The sequence below is a fragment of the Crinia signifera genome, chromosome 8, assembly GCF_055691185.1.
Source record: "Crinia signifera chromosome 8, ASM5569118v1, whole genome shotgun sequence".
Lineage (NCBI taxonomy): Eukaryota > Metazoa > Chordata > Amphibia > Anura > Myobatrachidae > Crinia > Crinia signifera.
In genome coordinates this window covers 39,951,150-39,973,976 of record NC_139224.1, presented here as the reverse complement: position 1 = coordinate 39,973,976, position 22,827 = coordinate 39,951,150, and the positions used below count along the sequence as shown (strand labels likewise).

General features: G+C 43.4%; 1 protein-coding gene across 18 annotated transcripts in view; it reads right to left on the bottom strand.

Annotated features, from left to right (window-relative positions):
* The window catches only part of CACNA1D (calcium voltage-gated channel subunit alpha1 D), a 326,871-nt gene that overhangs the window by 83,978 nt on the left and 220,066 nt on the right, over positions 1–22,827 (bottom strand). For 14 of the 18 annotated variants that reach the window (XR_014454326.1, XM_083156204.1, XM_083156201.1 and 11 more), the window contains 9 exons: positions 18,108–18,214; positions 13,632–13,719; positions 12,251–12,358; positions 12,088–12,140; positions 10,559–10,705; positions 9,370–9,571; positions 7,673–7,831; positions 5,259–5,369; positions 324–407 (listed from right to left, as the gene is read on the bottom strand). Coding sequence is in view for 17 of the 18 variants with exons in the window: in XM_083156204.1 (XP_083012330.1) it covers positions 324–407; positions 5,259–5,369; positions 7,673–7,831; positions 9,370–9,571; positions 10,559–10,705; positions 12,088–12,140; positions 12,251–12,358; positions 13,632–13,719; positions 18,108–18,214 (1,059 nt within the window). In the remaining variant the exon portion in view is untranslated. Of the gene's footprint in view, positions 1–323; positions 408–1,208; positions 1,293–5,258; positions 5,370–7,672; positions 7,832–9,369; positions 9,572–10,558; positions 10,706–12,087; positions 12,141–12,250; positions 12,359–13,631; positions 13,720–18,107; positions 18,215–22,827 lie in introns of all 18 variants that reach the window. The other 4 variants (XM_083156198.1, XM_083156205.1, XM_083156196.1 and 1 more) reach the window with 1 other exon arrangement.

Genomic DNA, 22,827 nt, shown 5'->3' with positions numbered 1-22,827 from the left:
AGGTGATAATTCTCCAGCCAATCAGGTTCTTCCAGTCAATTTACATATTGGAGCTGATTGGCTGGTGCATTATTGCCTTGCACTTTATTTTCACTTTATCTCTTCACCAGTCATAAAACATCTGCCACAACGTTTTTTTATGGGGCTAGATCCCACTTCCCCAAGCTTCATACATTTACCCCTGAGGTCAGTGCGATGTGTAAAACTGTAACTAAACAGCAGACTACAGCCATAGGGGCAATGGAACAACTCTGTACAGATACAGGTGTCTGAAGACGGAGAACGACACGGATACACAACACAGAGCTACGTGAGTTACTTACATTAACTTCAGTTATAGCAATATCTACGACGCTACCGACAACAATTAAGGCATCAAATGTGTTCCAAGCGTCAGTGAAATAGTGCTGTTAGGGCGAGTGAGGACAGAACCAGACAAGAGAGAGATAAGAAGAGAGCAGAACCATGACTGACAGAGAGATACATCTCACATCATCTACCCAAAAGGGGCGTCAATGTATTAACCCTTTGAGTGCCAAGTGAATCGGACAAAATAGGTGTGAAAATTGCAAAAAGTTTTATTCATTATAATGACCTGTAATATTTCCCTTACTGTATATAGGAAATATAATCTTTTTTTTACACAACATGTTTTGTTTGAATTTGTATACCAAATGTGAGCGACGCTGTCATTTGTAGTGGATATTTTGCACATCTGATGTTGGCACGCAAAGGGTTCATAAAACATTAAATAACCATTACTTTAAGGCAGTGTTTAGCAACCTCAAGGCACACCAACAGCCCATGGTATAAGGAGAACCTTATTTGAGCCAGGTGACGTAATTAGTACCTCAGTTATTTTGCTTGAAATATCTGTGCTCAAGCATGGATATCCTTACACCTGGACTGTCAGTGTGCCTGACACAGAGGAAACTCCACTTTAAGGAATAATTGCACCTATGACTCCCGTCAGCAGTGTCATACTGAGCACCTGTGTATTGTTCTGGTGTCATTAGAACCATGTAGCTGACAGAAAATTCCTGGAAATAAAATGAAACCTGCAGACACAGTGGGAATAACTGAGCCTAAGAGGGGGGGAAAGTGTTAGAAATGTCTGTGACTTGTCCAAGTAGTGACACAGAACAGAAGACACAGAGGTGGCAGACACGGGGGAGGATGGGGGGTAGGGGGGGGAGGGCTGTACTTACATCAGCTTCACTGAGGACCACGTCTACTATGCTGCCGATAACGATGAGGGAATCAAAGGTGTTCCAGGCATCACTAAAATAGCCCTGCACACAGTGGCCAGGGGGCAAATGGAAGCGGTTAACAACAACATGTTTGGAGGGTTGACAAGCCACATTCAGTGGACAGAGCACACAAGCACAAACGTACAGAGGTATTCAATATTGTCTGGGAAATGGACTGAGCAGGCTGATACAGGCCATTAAGGGACCAGTGGGCTCATGGGATGAGGCCCAATCATAAATAAGATACTGTAGCATTTTTTTTATACAAAGAAAATAAATTGTTATTGCCCTCTTGTTCATCAGATAAATGATATTGTATATCATTATATATATATATATATATATTTGTATTAGAAAAAATTATGCAAAATAAATGCAATATTACCAGAGGTTAAGTCCTCCAGTGGTTATGATGGATGTAAAAGCCAGCATTAGAAGGGCAGATGTTTACCACCACCTGCTGGTTAAAAGTGGTAATGCAGCTGCTAATATTCCCTATGGACATGAAGTACACTTGGGGCCTTATTTTGGTTCACTCTTTCTGACAAAATACTTCTTAGATGGACAAAACCATGCGCACTGCAGGGGGGCAGATGTAACATGTGCAGAGAGAATTAGATTTGGGTGAGTAATTTTGTTTCTGTGCAGGGAAAATACTGGCTGCTTTATTTTTACACTTCAATATAGATCTCACTTTGAAGTAAAACCCCACCCAAATCTAACTCTCTCTGCACATTTTGCATATGCTCCCCTGCAATGCACATGGTTTTGTCCATCTAAGAAGGATTTTGTCAGAAAGAGTGAACCAAAATAAGGCCCTTGGTGAGGGGAGGCATTCAGTCTCAGGTGCCAGTAATTTCTGCCACTTGATGAGATAACAGCATAGGGTTGCCAAATTAATGTGATAAAAATACTACTACTACTACTACATACCTCCCAACTTCTGATTAAATGAAATAGGGACACTCGCGCGGCGAAGCGTCCGAAAAGGGGGCGGGGTGTATGCAAATGAGGGCACAGCTTATGCTAATTAGCCGCGACCTCATTTTCATACGAGAATAGACGCTGTGCGCATGCGCACAGCGTCTATTCTATTAGATTGGGGGGTCTCCCAACTGCCACCCCCCACAGCGGGACAATGCCTGCCACGGGTGGGACAGCGGGACAGGACCCGAAATCGGGACTGTCCCGCTGTAATCGTGACAGTTGGGAGGTATGCTACTACTAATAATAATAATAGGACAATTTGAAAGAAACAATTCAGTGACTCCTGTATATATATATGATGCTTTATGAAGCCAATGCTCAGCCATTTCTCAGCAATACTGCACAAATGCACATCATGAACAGCATGTATTCTACAAGCACTGACAGCAAACCTATATCTGGGAGACAAGGGGATATGGGATATGGACAAGTCACAGCAAATTCAGTCTTGTCATGCATTTCTGAACACAGCAATCCCTCCGTCACTTACGAGCCAACGTTTTTTTTTGGCGACACAAATCTGACAGATGATAGGCAAACACAGCGTCAGAGTCTTAGTGATATAATACAGGAGGCATGTAATGGGCACAGGCCCTGGGCATACAGCATATAACAGAATAACGTACACAGGGCATTATGTGTCTGTAAATGAAAACTTATTATGATATACATCTTATTTGCAATAGAACTAAATATCATTTACATTTGTGTATTGCGTTATAATGTTCCTGCCTACTTTTTATAACTCCTCTCCAGGAGAAGCCCAGAGAGGAGTGAAAGGGGGGCGGGATGAGGTTACTTGTTGGGGGCGGGATGAGGCTGAAGTCACCAAGCCCCACCCCCATGACATCCAGCCGCCTTAATTCACGGGTCAACGGATTGGGGAGGGGCTGAAATGACGCTATTCACGTCATTTTAGCCCCATCCCCTCCCCGTGGACCCGTGAAATTCGGGATTTTATACAGCGGGAAAGGGAGGATCGGTAGCTGCGGCGGTGATGCTGGAGACCACCTTCCCAGGGGGCCGGGAGCGCGACCCAATTTGCTTGAGAATTGCGAATGTTAGCAAGTGAAGTTGCCACCCAAAAAGGTAGATAGATGCCCACCAGGACCATTGCACACTTATTTACAACTGAGTACAGGCAGCCTGTGCTGAGTCGGGGACTCCCTGCAACGGGGGTGGGGGGCAATCGCTCTCTTGCGTGAGCATTGTTCATTGCGTACAAAAAATGAATTCGGCTGCATGTTCAGGATGTGAGCTTAAGCATCACACTTAGAACAACCTATTTGGCCTAAGTACGACCTTCTAGAGCAGGCCTGGCCAACCTGTGGCTCTCCAGCTGTTGTGAAACAAGTCCCAGCATGCACTGCAACAGTTTTGTGATTAGGTAATGCTACTATGGAAGGTGTATGGGATGTGTAGTTTCACAGCATCTGGAGAGCCACAGGTTGGCCCCAGGCCTGCGCTAGAGGCCATATCACAATAACTACTGTGATGCTTCAGGTGTTTGTTATTTCCTTTATGTCAAGTCTTAGGACCATGTACATAATACTGCCTACATTATAGTAATGTAACAGTGCACATTCAATTATGTGCGGATAACAAGACTTCAATTAACATTTTTTATTTTGGGTGCAGTTGGGTCATATTTATCAAAGTTTTCAGTACTAAATAAAATGTATGTGTTATTGGTAGATTATTGCCATATTAATTCCAGTTTAGTTAATGCTGGAAAATAGGTCTACAACCTGGCTGATGTCAACATTAGTTTTGGGAAGTCTATGACATATTACATAGGGTAAGGATGTTGGAGGATAGGTTAGGCTGTGGGAAGGAGGGTAAGGCACCTAGTAGGGGAATTAATGGTTAGGCTGCGTGGTATGGGGTATTGAGCGCCGTGCATATAAATGAGCCGCTCATTACATATGCGCATATGTAATGAGCGGCTCATTTATATGCACGGCGCTCAATACACATGCGCATAGTGAGAACTACTAGTTACCATCAGCCCCAGGGACTGCCCGGATCCCAAATGGACCCCACCCCGCTGCCCTGCATCCATCACCAGCCACAGGGAGGGACCTGAAGTGCTGTGCCCATGCCATGATGCCAGACCCCGCTGCCCGGATCCCCCGCGCAGGTAAGTGCCAGGGGAGGGGGTGGGTGCAGGGTAGGTACCAGGGGAGGGAGGGGGGTGCAGGGCAGGTACCAGGGGAGGGAGGGGGGTGCAGGGCAGGTACCAGGGGAGGGAGGGGGGTGCAGGGCAAGTACCAGGGAAGGGAGGGTGGGTCCAGGAAAGGTACCAGGGGAGGGGGGGGGGGGGAGTTATGAAAGACAGGCACTCTTTTTTAAACGGTTCACTGCAATAGGAATAGCACTTAAACGGTATTTAAAACGGTAATCTGCTGCAGTGGGAATGCTAATACCGTTTTAAATACCGTTTAAAAATACCAGTACTTAAAACGGGTCTGCAGTGGGTTGTGGGTAGGCAGAGTTAGTGGGCAGGGGGGAGGTAAGTATTCTTTCCTCACCCCTGTTGGGATTCCTGGGGAGAGTTAGGCTTTGGCTGTGGGCGGGGAGGGGGGGGGGAGGGTAAGTACTTACCTGACCCCTGTTGGGATTCCTTCACTCAGGATGATGGTGTCGGTATTCTCAAGGGGAGTTAAGGGTTAGGCTGCGTGGTATGGAGGTTAGTATTCGGCACTAGCAGGGAGAGTTAGGGTTTGGCTGTGGATGGGTGTTAGGGTTCGGCTGTGGGTGTGCAGAGTTAGGCAGGAAGGGGGAAGGTAAGCATACTTACCTGACCCCTGCTGGAACTCCCTCAATGGGGATGCCGGTGTCAGTATTCTCAATGCCGGCATCCCCTTCACCGGTTACCCGTATGTATCCCGTAATATAATCATATCCAATACAATGCAGAGTACCAGGCAGATATCTATTATTTGACTAATGTTGACATCAGCCAAACGCAGACTAGCCACGACCTATACACATATTATTTCACAAAAGGTCTGCACTTACCTTGGGTTTAAAAGCTATAAGTTTCAAAACCATTTCTACAGTAAAGACGGCAGTGAAGACCATATTCATCACGTCCATGACATCATTAAAAATCTTAGATTGTCCGTAATGCTGAAAAATAAATGCATCCTGTTAGTGCCCAAACCAACATTAGGTTATCCATTTAAATACACATCGATGGAATGCCCTTGTAAAGCCGCCATGACTATAAGATTTCAACAGATCCAGTTATTTGGTTTACACTGAAACATATATATATATATATATATATATATATATATATATATATATATATATATATATATATATATATATATATAGGGGGAAATTTACTAAAGGAAATTTGAAAAAAATAGGTGTATTTGTATCCAGAAATACACTTATTTTTGACATTTACTATCCCGAAAATACGGCAATTTGTATTCGTATTGATAGCACATCAATACGACTAGAAATTGCCGTATTTTCGGGTTAGTAAATGTCAAAAATAAGTTTTTTTTCTGGATACAAATACACCTATTTTTTACAAATTTCCTTTAGTAAATTCCCCCCTATCTTTCCCGAAAATACGGCAATTCCGAATTGCCGTATTTTCGGGATAGTAAATGTCAAAAATAAGTGTATTTCTGGATACAAATACACCTATTTTTTTACAAATTTCCTTTAGTAAATTTCCCCCTAAATGTCAAAAATAAGTATATTTCTGGATACAAATACACCTATTTTTTACAAATTTCCTTTAGTAAATTTCCCCCTTACTCTCCTGAAAATATGACAATTCGTATTCGTATTAATAGCACATCAATACGAATATGAATTTCCGGTATAGTATATGTAAAAAATAAGTGTATTTCTGGATACAAATACACCTATTTTTTACAAATTTCCTTTAGTAAATTCCCCCCCATAACCTTTGTTATGTTGGTGAGAGTCAGTTTCAACACACCCCACCCAAATCTAACTCTCTCTGCACATGTTACATCTGCCCCACCTGCAGTGCACATGGTTTTGCCCATTTTGAGAACAAATTTGTACTGCGATCAGATCTGAATAAGGGCCTTAGTTCCATTGGTGAATGTCTCTGTGGAACACGAGCGGTATATGTATCTTCCTCATAAGGCCAAATTTGATCATATTTGGACCAGGTGGCTGGAGTCCGAATTTGTACCTTCTCTGTGTGTAGTATACGCTGGGATTGTATATGTTAGTTTCTATTGGTAAAAATAATTTAAGTTTGGCAACTACTATAATGTATGGTATTGATTTTATATTATTAGGTTTCCATTTAGTATTTGTAGGCTTAATTTCTTACTAGCTAAGCCCGCTCGAAGCAAAAGCTTTGAAAGCTAGTTTGCTACAGTACCTTGTGATTGCCTCTGTGTTTCTTTATGTGTGAATGCCTCTGTGTTTCTGTATGTGTGAAAGAGATGTAGTTTCACTCGCTGCCAGAAGATGGCAGTGTTTCTGTTACACACGGACAATAGACATATATATGATTGAATTGTAAGTTAATTAAACTGAATAGTTGTCTTTAATGTTCACCAGCAGTGTATATAGAGTGTGTGAAATACCCGTTTATGTATTGGAGCATTACATATAATGTTTGATGTTACGTATATTATGTTCTGATGACTAGTATTATTTACTTTGACTCATTTCTTTGGACTGCATCTATTTGTTATGTCTGTGTTTATTAGGTGGACAATCAGATATGGGAAAGATTTCATACACTCGGCATTCCCACAGGAGAGAAAGGTACAAATAGCAGGAAGGAGGCAAAGCAGCGAAAGGTGCAAATAGCCGGAAGGAGGCAAAGGAGAGAAGGGTGCAAATAGCCAGAAGAAGGAGGCAAATGAGAAAAAAAGGTGCAAATAGCCGGAAGGAGGCAAAGGAGAGAAAGGTGCAAATAGCCGGAAGGAGGCAAAGGAGAGAAGGGTGCAAATAGCCGGAAGGAGGCAAAGGAGAAAAGGGAGCAAATAGCTGGAAGAAGGAGGCAAAGGAGAGAAAGGTGCAAATAGCCGGAAGAAGGCAAAGGAGAGAAAGGTACAAATATCACAGGGTTGCCACCTGACCCTCTCCTGGACTTCCCTGGTAATGTATGATTGCCATCACCTGTGGGGAGCTAGGTAATTGATAAGAAAGGTGTTTCACCACAGGTGATGGCAATCATACATTACCAGGGAAGTCCAGGAGCGGAACATTTTCTCCCTGAAGGAGAGGGTCAGGTAGGCAACCCTGAAATAGCCAGTGGTGAGGGACACAGTAGAGAAAAGTGCAAATAGCAGGAAGTGAGAGGCACAGGGGAGAAAGTTTGGAAGCGGTTCTACTCATTCAGCTGGTGTTACTGGGTTACTCAACGCACAGACTATCACACAAAGCCAATACCAAAGTATACCCCCCCCCATGTCACGTACCTGCATAGCCAAGCACAGTGTATTCAGCATGATGAGAACGAACATGATGTACTCAAACCCCGTGGAGTTGACGACATACCAGAACTTATACTGATAGGGATTTTTGGGGATGTATCTTCTCAGGGGACGTGCTTTCAGTGCATATTCCACACATTGACGCTGCAGTGTATAATAATCAGGGAATATGAGTTACACAGGATATATAATATGCTGTACCAACTACACAAGTCTGTAATCTGTTAAGTAAGTGGATAAAATTGATTATGGAATTACGTAAAAGAGATTGATATACAACAGGGTTAGCAAAAAATAAGCCTCTCTCCCCGGCACAGTGACAGTGAACTGTGTGAGGTGATTACCCGCGGCACAGGCTATTAGTACAGTAGCAGGGTACCACTATGCCGGGTTCTCTGTGTCTGCTGCTGGCACTAATGCTCTTTGCCATACCAGCGCTGCCCATTGTCGTGTCCCCAGGCTCTTGGTCCCTCTGGAAGATACGCAGCAACAAAAGAGAAGCCAGGCACGCTGCCCACTTTACGTTTCCAGTATGTCCACTGATATTGCAAATTCATTTAGTAAACTATCCATTACTTTTAATTCATTGTGGCCTATTTTTATACATTCCGGTCCCGCTCTATTTATTTTCTATAAGCGCAGAGTTTACATTGTGGGTTTGTTTGGTTGGCACCTTAAGGGCATCTGAATAGGCAATAACAGGCATGGTAAAACCCTGCTGCTTGATGTCAAATAATTTGGATATTATTTAATACACGTCATTTTATATTAACGCCTGAAAAGATTTTTTTTGTGGTTACAATATTAAAAGGGTTGATACTTAAAGCATATGAATGATGTAGCAAACATGAGAGAACAACATACAGAGAACGTGTTACTTCTGTATGTTCTGCAATCATAGTAGAGATCTGCACCAGGGGAGGTCTCTGGGCCTGATTCAGATCTGATTGCTGTGCTGGGAGAATTGGGAACCCAGCGAGTTGGTAAACGCTGCCCCAAACCGCCCCGCACGAGAGAAATCCCGCCCATGTGCACAGCTGCGGGAAAACCATCTCTGTTCACAGTGCCATGTAAGTCTAGACGCACTCGGCACTGCGAAGGCCATGGGAACAAGGAGGTTGACGTCATCAGTGGCCTTCTCTCTCCCAACGACAGGGGAACGTCTGCGTTTCCTGGGGCACTCCTAGAAAACGCTGTTACTGCCCCCAGATGGCAGTAGGGTGTCAATCACCCTGCAAGCAGCCAGGTGTCTTCGTACAGATGGCTCTTGCATGTGCATTGCGGACCGTGCGCACGCAGGGTCATTCCATGATCGCTCGGGATACAAATTCGCAGCCCAGTGAATAAATCTGAATCGGGCCTTTTGTCCTCTGTGAGCCAGCATTATGACACTTGCAATACAGTTTGGTAACCATAAACCCACTGGTGACAACTGCAGTTCCAAACCCTGATGAAGTCTCAACTTCCTAGAAAACTACATTCTCATAAATACTGGATCACCCCAACAATGTCTGCTTCCACTGTGAAGGTGATGAGATCACAATAGCAATATTAAGACTAAAAAAGTGAAAAGGGAAGAAAAAGTCAAAGGTGGAGTTCAGCCAATGAGATGGAAAATCCACCTTGTGGTGATGGATGGTAATGTATTTTCTGTTTCTATAGGAAAACTGGACATATCTGACCTGGTTCTTGTCCAGCTCGCAGTTCTTGTATTCCTTCTCTCCCTGCTCTTGAAATGTAACAATGACGAAACCCACGAATATGTTCATCATGAAGAAAGCAATGATGATGATGTAGATAATGAAAAAGATGGAGATCTCCACTCTGTTGTTGTAAATGGGTCCAACATTTTCCCCGTTGGAATCGATGGCCTTGTACAGGAGTCTGGATAAGTGTAAGTGATCGACCATTAGTGGTTAACCATGTGATTGACGATCTAGAAATCGTCGAACAGCTATATTATAACCATGACAACAGGGTTTTTGCTATTTCATCTGCATCAATTTTTATAAAACATAAAATTAAAACATAGAGCTGCTGAAGGGAAGACATTCAAATTGACCTTTAACAATGACTTAATAAAACTTTCTTATTCAATTGAAAAAAAAAAATGTAGGTCATGTATTCTTTACATTTTATTATTTCCTTTCCTGGAAGACCCTCCCAAATGCCAATGCCACCCATATGTGATGGAAAGGAGGCCAACACATTAGGCATTCTAGTACCTCTATTAAACAAATTTGGTGGCTTGAGGACACATACTGTATGTAACTTTATAGGTATCCTGTCGACATTGTCTAGATTAACAGACAATAGGCTGACACCATATGGATGACATGTGCAATGTTGACATACACAAAAGGTCGACATGACGATATTCAACACATAAAAAAGGGTCAAGATGAGTTTTTGGGATTTCTTTTTATTTTTCAGGACTTTTTCATTCTTTACCATTCACGTGGCCACAGATTGGCAACGAGCGAAGCGAGCCATGCAAGGGGATGCTGTACACTAATTGGGAGTCTATGGGGGTGTAATCAAGATGGAATATTGCTATGGGCAACCAATCAGATTATATCAGTTGTTTTCTAGAAGGTGCTAAATAAACAAGAAGTAGATTCTGATTGGTTGCTTATGGACAACATCTCATCTTCAATAGAACTCCCTGCATGTTGAAATCTACATCTACAAAAAACATGAAAAACTCACATTGACCTTTTTGTCAATGTCCATAAAATTCATGTCAACTATATGCCTGTCGACCTTGAAAATGTCGACAATTTGGTGTCAAACTAGAGAGTGTCGACCCTTTATACCATAACCAACTGTATATAGGAATGACAGACACAACTTAAAGGTGAGTTTACGCACGATGGCCAACCCTCGAAGGTGGAAACGGTGAAGAGCGCCATCATGGCAGAGAGCACGTTGTCAAAGTTGAAGTCGCTATTATACCAGTGTCTCTCACGAATGGAAGGGCTGTTGACGTCTCCATCCTTGTAAATTATATATTTTCCCCTGCAAGATATGAAAATGTGTTGAATCAATTTCTCTTGGCATAGATGACTATTCATGCTTGGGACTTCAGTAAAGGAGTGAGGAGATCAATGTGCTCCTGGGGTATGCTATGAACCTGCAAGATCGTACTTCATACAACTAATAAATCCCATGGTACTGTACATCAAGTGGGCCTTATGTCACTGGCACACAAAGAAAAAAGCTCACGATAATAAAGACTTGCATAGTATATAATCTAAATTATACAAACTATAGATATTACTGGATGTGCCGTTTCATTTTAATGTTTTTCCTCATTATGTAGAAGATAATCTAGCTGTGGGCAACATGCAGCCTGCAGGAAGATAGCAGCTCTGCAATTATGCTCGCTTTCTGATTATTGTCTATGATCTTGTAATAAGGTAGATAATAATACTAAATAGAATCAGCCAGCTTTTGTGTCATGTGACCTCCTCTGTATGACCAATCAGAGAAGAAGGAGCAGTATACTGTGCATAATGTGCTCTCTGGGGAGGTGTGAGTGGCATGTGGGGAAGTGTGAGTTGTAATAGGGGAAATGTGGCATGTATGGAGATGTGAGTGACATGTAGGTAAGACATGAGTGGTGCAAGAGGTATATGGGGAGATGTGCGTGCCAAGAGCAGTATTCAATGCTGCGGGCGAGGGGGTTTGTACAGCGACGATGGCTTTTCCTTACCAAAGATAAGCCATCCTCGCCGTGAAACCCCCTCGTCATATTCAATGTGAGCCCAAATCCCCTTACAAGGTTTGCCGCATTTTGTGACTAGCCTAGTCATTTTAATGGCCACACTCACCGCTTCCACCTCGCCTCAGGGAACAGGCGAGGAGGCAGACGGCAAGCAAACCTCGCCTCAGGGAAGTGTTCAATACACTGATGGCGAGATAACTCACCGTCAGGGCATTGAGTGCCCCTCCTAGTGAGGAGTTGTGAGTGGCATGGTGTGGAGTTTCAGGAGTACATTTGGAATCTTATGGCATGTGTGAACATTTTTTGGAATACGATAGGGGAATCTATGAGCGACTGGGATGCATGTAAGGCGATTTTGCTAGTGAAATAAGCTGCTGTATAGTCATTACTGAAATTAAGGGTAATGTGCATCCCTGAAAGTTGAAGGCCCTTAAAACAAGCTGGGTTGAAAATCACCAATTTAGTCAAAGGCTCAACCTCTTCTTGGAAAGTAAAAACAGAATAAACACAGAAAATGTACTATTAATACTAATTAAAAGCGAACATTGGATTTCCTTATTTGCCTCACTTCCCAAACACTAGACTTTATTTGGAGATACTGAGAAATAATCTATGGTTATTATACAGTAACAATTCTCCTAAGAAAAGGGGGGACTTCCCCACAGGCTCTTACTTGCAATCCCCTGGATTCTGCTTCGCTTCATCCGAACAGCGATAAAATTTACCCTGTTTTAGAAAAATAAAGGAATGCTAAATCTTTGTGCAGACAGATGTGCTAGACCACAATTATATCACGGGCATGTTGTGTTCACCTGCGCAGCGTTCCTGTCACCTACCTTAAACAGCTGAACACCGATACAAGCAAACATGAACTGCAGCAACGTTGTCACAATCATGATGTTACCGATGGTCCGAATGGCGACAAACACGCACTGAACGACATGCTAAAGAGAAAAAAAATGTACCCATTACACAACAGACTAAATAAATGTAAATATATTTCCCATTAAGCATTTTGTTTTGGAACCTGTATTCTATTCTGTTCCAGATGGGGGGTGATTCCTTTTCTATTCACAGTGCAGTGTACACATTCAATTTTTGCTACATAGTACAGATCGGTTTTTCTATTTAATTTCAATGCCAAGGGCCGTGGCAATGGGGTCAAATCGGTATCGAATGTGACTGAAAACCATTTGATGTCTATTGGATTTTTAGAGATAACTGATGCTAAATGAGGGCCATAATACTTAAGAAGATAGGGGGAGATGTACTAAGCCTTTAGGACCATACACACAGGGCCGGCTCTACCATTAGGCAGCTTTAGGCAGCTGCCTAGGGAGCCGGGATCTGGGGGGCGGCGCCACTAAGTCTGCCTATCAAAAAACAAGGCTGTCTATGAGGATCCTTGTTGTACTTAATGCAGGTGGTGGATGTGGAAGTTCTAAGACCTCACCTCCATACTTTCCCTTGAGGCATACTTCCATTCTGTGCTGCCCCCTCCTCCTTGTACTTTGTTGTGGGTGGCAAAAAGAAGAGACCTCCAGGGAAAGCAGGGGACTTGCCCACCTTCCCGGGGTAGGGCTGGGAGGACCACCCGATTTTTGGGAGCCTCCCTACCATTCCAGAATGTTGGTCAAGTATGCCTTAAGGGGTTGGAAAGGGATATTGGTGGCAGTTTGGGTGTGGTAAGTTGAAGTTTTGCCCAGGGTGCTGAGAAGACAGGAACACAGGCCCTGCATACACACTGGGTGATTTGGATCTGAAAGCAGTGCAGTGTTGTCCTTTGAGCTGCTTTGAGCTAAAAAAACGCTGTGTATTCGGGCCAGTGATGAGAGGTGAGTGCTGATGCGTGCTAGGGTGGCCAACCACCGGGATCAGCGGGACCTCAGGATTTAGCCCCAAAATGTCTGGGATTTTGGGATTAGACTCATGTCGGGCAGCGTCTGAGCACCGCCTATGACCAAATCACGCTGCGCAGGCCGCAAATTCAAATGCAAGTTCCAGTTACTGTAATGTAACAATGTGTCTGCTATAAAATATACATTTTCTCTATCTGTAGAACATAAAAATGAAATGATAATCACATACATAAAACGCAGCATATATTTTGCAGTAATGTTTCTTGAGAGTTCCCAAAGATGAAGAAAACTATTTAGACAACTTTGCAAATGTCATACTGTAATACACACAACAGATGAATGACATTTCCAGAAATACCTTTAGCCCTTTCGCTCTGTTAATGGCTCTCAAGGGTCTGAGCACCCTCAAGACTCTCAAGATCTTCACCACAGATATTGCACTTGACCTGAAGAGATACAAGTTGTACGGTGAGCAGCGACTTAAGAAGAACCACCATTGTATAAATTGGTGGCAACACTTTTATCTTTCACATAGTAGGATTAATGGACATTAGGCTGTGTGTGGCCAGTGCCATGCTAGGAAAACAGAAATACAATTTCAAACTTATGGTGTATGGCGGACAGGGGGCTGGACATCATCATGCTGTCATAATAATGGACCTATTTTTATGTGGAGACCTAGAGCTGTACCCCCACCCATCCCATTGTTAATATGGCCCTGATCTTTCATGGTTCTCAGTGTGGTCATCTAGAATACATTACAACACCTGCATTATAACTTTACTATATTAAAAATCCTCATATATATTAAACCAAAGATATTACAAGTATTCTAGGTCTCTAATTTGACATCATGAAAGCCGTAAATCTGCAGTTACAACTGCTGCGGGGAATTATTTCTGACGCCCCTGAACCGGGCGGCAAATATTCATATATTTCTGCAATGGGTAAGCTACAGTAACATGATTTTTGCTCACAGCCTCCTGAGGTGGACAGCAGCAATGTTGCATAGTGTCCCATTTCAGAATCCGAACGGCACGTTTCACCTCACGCCCAGTAGTTGAGTTAATTTTAGATGTTTTGCGTGACTTCCGGTGTATTTGGCCACAATGTGCAATTACAGGCACCCAGAAAAACAACTGAAGGTGCACCAATGAGAACAAGCTTGACGTGAGTAATGCCCCTTTCAGACCGCACTAAAAAAACAGTATTTTGCCGATTTTTTGCACTTTTAAAACGGTAATATGTGGGGTCTGAAAGGTGCAGAGTGATTTTACTGTTTCCAAAAAATCGGTTTTTGGAAACGGTAAAAAAGCAGGGTCCTACCCGTTTCAGACCCGTTTTTCTTGCTGTCTGAATGGGTCTGAAACAGTACCCAGGCAACAGTGAACACTATTGGTCCCCAGCGCAGTGCATATTTAATGAGCCGGACGCGGATATGTGCATATGTAATGAGTTGCCGGCTCATTAAATATGCACTGCGTTGCCTCTGTTATTACTGTGTTCTGCTCCCTCTCCCTGTTTCTGTGTCGCACACCCTCCAGCAGCTGCCTCTGGTGTCCCGGGGATGTGTTACCCCATCTGGCACCTGCTATATGCCCCATCTATCATATGTGACCAGTGTCACCATCCCTGTCCCTTACTGCCCCCTATATACTGTATGCACCTGTATATCCCACACTCTGCGTCACCTACTTCTCCTATACACTGTATTATTACGTGTACCTACTGTATGTCCCAGATACTGATGCTGTTTTCACACCGCAAACCTGCTTTAGACCAGGTATTTACATGCGGTGTGAAAGGGGTTAAACTTTCTCTGACCCGTTTTTTTTTTTAAACGGTTTAAATACCTGGTCTAAGCAGGTTTTGCGGTGTGAAAGCAGCATAAATGTGTAAAGTGAGTAAACAGAAAAAATAAAAACATATGGACACAGAAAATATAGTAAAGAAAAAAAGGGGAGTGGTGGAGGTGTGGCAAGAACAGTAAGGGGGGGCAGATTAAAATAGATGTATGGTATGAAGGTGGTGTGGGTTGACTCAGGGGTCAGCAAATGGGCACAGGATGATAATAACAGGTCTTTACCAGTCTACTCCACCTCTAAAAACAAGCCTGATACTCAGCAGATTCTGTGAATGCCAACCAGGCTAGATAGTATAACTCCAAACTGTCCCACTTTTCTCAGGACAGTGACATGTTATTGGACTATCCCACTGTCCCATCCACGGACCACGGTATCCAGCAGGTGGACTGCTGGGAGGCTCCCTGTCACTTGCTGCCAGCGGTGAATAGATGCTGTGCACATGCGTACAGGATCTACTCATGGAAGACAGAGGGACTGTGGGATATGTTGGGCTTTTCCCCACGGTGATAAAAACAGGAGGGGTGGTCTGCAATGGCCTCATTCCTGTGAAGCCATACCCCTATTGCAGAGACCACCCTTTTTGGGCACTCATGGGTGTCCAAAATCAGTGACTGTTGGGGGCTATGGGATAGTGATATGTTCTCCATATTCATGTAGATCTCTATTCTGTAAAACCATACAGATAGCGGTGGAGGGGCACAGAAATGCGGGATTACCGCTTTTGCTGCATTGATAAAATGTTTGAGCATAGATATCTTGTATCTATTATTAGGCAGGACTGTGGGGGTGATTGTATCTAGTAATAGGTGGACTGTGAGATTGATTGTATCCAGTAATAGGTACTTAAGCTGGGTACACATATGTACAATCGTCGGGCCGTTCTTCCGTTCTGCGGACGAACGGCCGTTCGATTGTATATATATGTACGCAGTCCCGATCCCTTCGTTGCGATCGATAAACGGCCAAAAACGCTCTTGGCCGTCCACGGTCGGTCGGTCGGTCGAAGGTTCTTTGCTGCTTAATATTCTTCCGACAGGACGGCTCCATATCGAAAGAAAAGTGACATGTGTACGCACGTTCGATCGATCGATATGCAGCCCGTTCCTGCGATCATTCCTCCCAAAAGCAGCACGCCCTCTTTTTCTTGCGATTGTTTGGACGGGAGTACATCGGACGTCGCAAGTAAAATTGTACATATGTGTACGCGCAGATCGGTCGTATGTTTTGGACGGTCGAACGTGTATTCGGTCGATCGAACGGTCGCAAGAAAAATGAAATTGTACATATGTGTACCCAGCTTTAGGTAGGACTGTGGGATTGATTGTATCCAGTAATAGGTGGACTGTGGGATTGATGGTATCTAGTAATAGGTAGGACTGTGGGATTGTACTGTATCAAGTAATAGGTAGGACTGTGGGATTGATTGTATCTAGTAATAGGTTATAGGTAGGACTGTGGAATTGATGGTATCTAGTAATAGGTGGGACTGTGGGATTGTACTGTATCTAGTAATAGGTAGGACTGTGGGATTGATTGTATCTAGTAATAGGTAGGACTGTGGGATTGATTGTATCCAGTAATAGGTAGGACTGTGGGATTGATGGTATCTAGTAATAGGTAGGACTGTGGGATTGATTGTACTGTATCTAGTAATAGGTAGGACTGTGGGTATGATTGTATCTAGTAAAAGGTAGGACTGTGGGATTGATGGTATCTAGTAATAGGCAGGGCCGCCAAGAGAAATTCTGGGCCCCGGTACAACAACTTCCTGGGGCCCCCACGGGTGGAGATCCCCGCACACTCTGCGGACCTTGTGTTACGCCACTGTTTCCAAGGTGGATACACGTACAAAAATTTACACTGTAATGTCTATTACACATGTCACACATCCATTACATATTATACCACATGCCATAATGCCTTATTACACGTTATGCCACACACCGTAATGCTCATTGCATATTAAGAAGTTAACATGCTCTACCAGGGGTTAACATGCTCTGCCAGGGGTTAACATTCTGTGCCAGGGATTAACCTGTCTGCCCTGATATACATGCTCTGCCAGGGGTTAACATGCTCTGCCAGGGGTTACATGCTCTTTGCAAAGGATTTACACATACCCTCCAACATGGCCCATTTCATTAGGTACAAAATGCTCTGTTCCTGGACTTCCCTGCCAGTGGCAATTACAGATGTGAGCCTGCAGCACAGTCCAATATTCAAAAGGGGGGGTCACATATACTGCCACCCCAGGCATCACTGTCCTGGACTCACTGGCAGTTGATGTGACTGCCCCTCTTTGCATTTTGGACTGTGCTGGAGTCCAACCTCTGTAATTACCACTGGCAGGGAAGTCCAGGAACAGAGCATTTTGTACCTAATGGAATGGGTCATGTTAGGGGTACTTGCCACCAAATAAAAAAAAAACTGTGTGTCTAGACCAGGGCCCCCCTGACAGGCCCGGGCCCGGGTAAATTGTACCTGCTCCCCCCCTCTCTCGGCACCCCTGGTAATAGGTAGGACTGTGGGATTGATTGTACTGTATCTAGTAATAGGTAGGACTGTGGGTATGATTGTATCTAGTAATAGGTAGGACTGTGGGATTGATGGTATCTAGTAATAGGTAGGACTGTGGAATTGATTGTATCCAGTAATAGGTGGACTGTGGGTATGATTGTATCCAGTAATAGGTGGATTGACTGTATCTAGTAATAGGTGGACTGTGGCATTGATGATATCTAGTAATAGGTAGGACTGTGGGATTAATTGTATCTAGTAATAGGTAGGACTGTGGGATTAATTGTATCTAGTAATAGGTAGGACTGTGGGATTAATTGTATCTAGTAATAGATAGGATTGCGATTATATACACCCAAAAATCCAGCAAATAATACAAAATGATCCTAGAAAAAAGATAATGCTAAAAACATAATAGAAATAAGTGTCAATGCTTCAGTCATAATACTTACTGAATGCCAAAGGAAACCAATGAAACACCCACAACTAATAAATCCAGTAAATTAAAATAGTTTCTGCAGAAAGAGCCTTTGTGTAAGAATGCTCCGAATGTCATCATCTACAACAGTAAAAAAAGAATGAATCGGGCATAGTATATGGCACATACATATCACCAGTCACCCACCCAGGAAGCCCCCCAGCACATGTAGTGACAGAAGAAAGCTCATTTATGTGAGGACGATATACATTACAGTGAACACTGAGAAGCATCCATCTAAACACACTTTTGGTGTACAGCGATTTGTTGTCAGCGATTTGTTGTCTTTCCCCATGATGCAGTTGTAGGAACATTTATTGTAAAATGGGATCCTAACAGCAGCCACTTTAAGATTTAGAACTACGTTAGTCACATGGGCATTAAGGGCCAGATGTGTCAAGCTTCAAAAAGTGAAGAGTGATAAACAACCAGCCAATCAGCTCCTTCCTGTCATTTTCCAAATCAAGTCTGTAAAATGACAGGTAGGAGCTGATTGGCTGGCTATTTATCACTCTCCATTTTATCCCTTTTGGAAGCTTGATACATCCGGCCTTACTAGAGATCAAATGATACAACCGCAGCTGTTCATCAGTGTTTTCATTCATAAAGAAACTGGAAGGTCTCTGAGACTTGCTGGACCCTTACATGGATTACATAGTATACAAGATAAAACTTAAATATGAGAAAAAAGCATAAACAGAGCACGCTGGAAGAAACCCATACATGTAATGAACATGGCTTTGCAACTCCAAAACATTCAGAGCTCAGACAGTCACTGTGCAAAGTCCCACAATGTAAGGCTCATGCAATCCGGCAATACTGTATATTGAGCAATGACTAAACTGTAAGCAAAGTGTGTGCATATTTCATATCGTGTTATACCAGCCTCTCCATGCATTGCACACATTCCCACCAAATCTACAATACAGAGATCTTACCAGTGCACCATTATGGTACAATCAGTGGCTGAAGCGGGATTGTGGCAGTACTGTACTGTATGTGCTGCATTGCAACGTGTACTACTCATAAATTCTGTGTGATTACATATCCCAAACTGCCACATCTAAATTTCCACTTCAACCACCGCATGTAATTATGGATTATAGAGAGGAAACTGATAAACAGAATAACTCCAGAACACTCCGATGCACGGAACACAAGACACAGGACACACACGTGCACAGAGGCACAGTATATGGTTGATAAGTCGATAGTCAATAAGCTGAAACCATAAGTTCAACATGCATATAGTTGACATGGTAAAATGGTCAACACAGGACAAGGTCGATATGAAGCATTTTCATACTTCCCCATTGCCAACCAGAGTCCATGTGGATGGTGAAGTAGCAGAGCATGTGGGCATGTGGGCATGTGAGGGATGTAGTTCAGTAATTAGGGGTCCATGTGTAGAAACCTACAAATTGACACCAAAAATTGGTAAAAAACTAATGTCGAGCTTTTCATGTGTCAACAATTTCCATGTCAACTTTTTGCTTGTTTCAACCTTGACGATGGCATTCGTTTGGGGTCAATATAGACACTTTCAACCTTTTGACTATCGACCTTTTATACCATAAAGGTCTAGAGATAGACGCTTGTTCTAGAGAAGCAGTTACACACGAGGCACTGAGTGATGTCGGCGCGATATGCCGTTCTGTGATGACATATAACCTACATTGCTCAGTGTGCACAGGGGATTGTGTGCTCTCGCAGTCACTAGCGACACTTGAATCGATGTTCTGCACATCACACCTAGCTATATCTCCATGCTAATGAAGGTTAATGAACATGATCGTTCCCTCCTTCATTAACAATGTGCCAGTGTGTAAATGCAATCCCCGCTGATGGGCATTTGTTCCGATGTTGGAATTAATGCCCAATGCTCAAGCATGAACAACATATGAATTACACAAGACTGACATTTGTAAGGTAAGGAACATACATTACAGATAGGTGGTAGATGCATGCTGTAGATATAGTACTATCATGTAAACAGCGTAGTCATGGTGTATAGATGGAAGGTTCTTGGCAGATGTTATAAAGAGATGGAAGACAGGGGAAAGACTTAGGGGTATATTTAATAAAGTGCAGGTTTTTAGTCCTGATCGCAGGACAATTTGTTCTCAAAATGGGTAATACCATGCAGCACTGCAGGTGGGGCAGATGTAACACGTGCAGAGAGAGTTATGCCTCATACACAATTCAGTGTCCCATTCGACTTGATTTGGAATACATTGTCCAAATCGAATCAAAAGTGACCCTGAATCGTGACATTTGATGCAGATTCGATAGTGATGCGTGGCCCCCCAGCATCGGGATCAAAAGCAAAAATAGAGTGTGCAGGCAATTGGGATCAAAAGCAGTGCCATGCTACTCAATGCAGCATCCCCCCTCCCCCACGTGCCATACTTCCCTCCCTCCTGATGCCGAAACCCTGTCGACCAACGATATCGAATCAATATCGATGGCCGCCAGGTCGGCCGTGTGCACACCCCATTAGATTTCGGTGAGCCATTTTGTTTCTGTGCAGGGTAAATACTGGCTGATTAATTTTTACACTGCAATTTATATTTCAGTTTGAATCATAGTTACCTACCCTCCTGCATTCTGCATCCCTGAAATAACAGCAATCTCCCTCTCTCCCTCATTAGTCCAACAATCTCCCTCATTTCACCTAGCCCACATTACACTGTTACATGTTTTGGGGGAAAAAGAATGAGAGATATATACATTTACATTGAATCATCAGCACCATTTCCCAGCACTTTACCACGTATAGTAGCTCTTACTAACTGCTCTGGGGCTCATCTACATTTGGATATAAGTGATTTTATAAGATTCCTCTCAGATGTAGCAGTACACACCCACGCTTCTAGGTGCCACGTTCACAATCTCTTTTCACAATCTCTCCATATATGGAACTAGACACGCCCTTTGGGTGGGGCATGACACGCCACCTCAATGGGGCGCTGTGTAAAATTCTATTACCAACTATAATCTCCCTGAAACTAGTTTTCAAAAGTAGGCAAGTATGGTTTGAATACAACCCTCACAAATCTAACTCTCTGCCCCACCTGCAGTGCACATGGTTTTGACCATTTTGAGAAAAAATTTGCCCTGCGATCAAGTCTGAATTAGGCCCAATGTGCCTATCTGTCATCCTTAGGGTCAGTTAAGTGATGGTGTACAGTGGTGAGTCTGATTATCCACGTTTTGTGATGGACTATCACTTTGACGTAAATTATTTGATTTGGTCCTGTACCACCAACCAGAGGCACCACTGCAAGAGCGGCACACCAAGGTGCCTAGGCACACAGTTTGGGAACCACTGCTTTAAGGTATTTCCCGCTGACATATCAGACCAAATGCTCATTAATGACTGCAATACAACAAGGATAATACAGGGAAGAGATCGAGCTTAAAGAACAGACCATGCTTAACGATGGAAGATCTGACGAGTCACGACTGACCAAATCTAGTCTAATAATGTGATGACCGATGAAGGACAAACACTACAGACAAGAGTCAGAGAAAGCCCACTGATGAGACATGCAGACCTACCTTATATACAGATTTAGCTATGTAACTATGAGATAGGAAGTCCAGAGCAATTTCAGAATATCTGAGCCTTGTCTTAATGCTACAGATTGGGTGGGAATGTTCTGCTCTGGAGTTAAATGCAGCCACACAGTGTATAAGTCCAAAAACACACGAACCTCATTTACAAAGTGCCAAACACCAAAGTACAAATATCGGCTGTGCGCCTTAATTTGCATGACTGTGACTAGATTCCATGACACGTTCTGTTGGTCTGCAGCACAACTGCAACATCTGCAGTATGGTGCTGGTAGGCTTTGAGACACTGGAACTGTCACCATTGCATGTCATTGCTAGCTCCATGCTATAGAGGACTCCAGTCCAGCTTCTAAAGACCATCCTGAGGCTACAATAAGGATACCCGAACAATATATTATAATCCAGTAAAATATATTCATTTGAAAGGGGAGGTACTGAGGTCATAAGCGGTTCTAGGCGACCTCTCCACATACTGCAGGGCACTGCCACTTTGCAGGGCTGACCCTAGGTGCATAGGACTGGTTAACACAGCGGTCCACCAAGGAGCACTGGGGCAAACTGAGGGTGTTGCACTTTGTGAATGAGGATCATTATTTCCTGTTAAAGAACAAACATCTCAGCTTCCAATGTGCAGCCTGGACACACTCCATTCAGAAAAAACTCACACGGAAAACAGTATTTAAATCAGCAGTACTGTAAGTTGTTATTTTGTCCTATTTCATGATACTGCTTCTACTGCTGTCTTATGCTTACACTGAGCGACTGATTCCTCTAGGTGGCGCACATAACATTAGAAAACACATTTTGGTAGAATCAATGGAATGTGAAGGAATAATGGTGATGATCATACTTCTATGCAAGGGCGTATCTCCCAAAGGCAATGGGTTCATTTGCCTCTGGGCTCCAAGCCCTGAAGGGGCACCTGCATGTACAGCAGCACATGTGTGGATAACAGTGGACTTCAAGGGTGACCACTGCTCTTCAAATGGAGCTCTGTGCCGCACTCGCTGCAGAGTTAACCATCCCTGTCCCACGAACCATGGTAACATCTGCATTAGGGGACAGGACAACTCACTACACATGAGCAGCTGGGAAAAACGCCACGCCATCTATCGGCA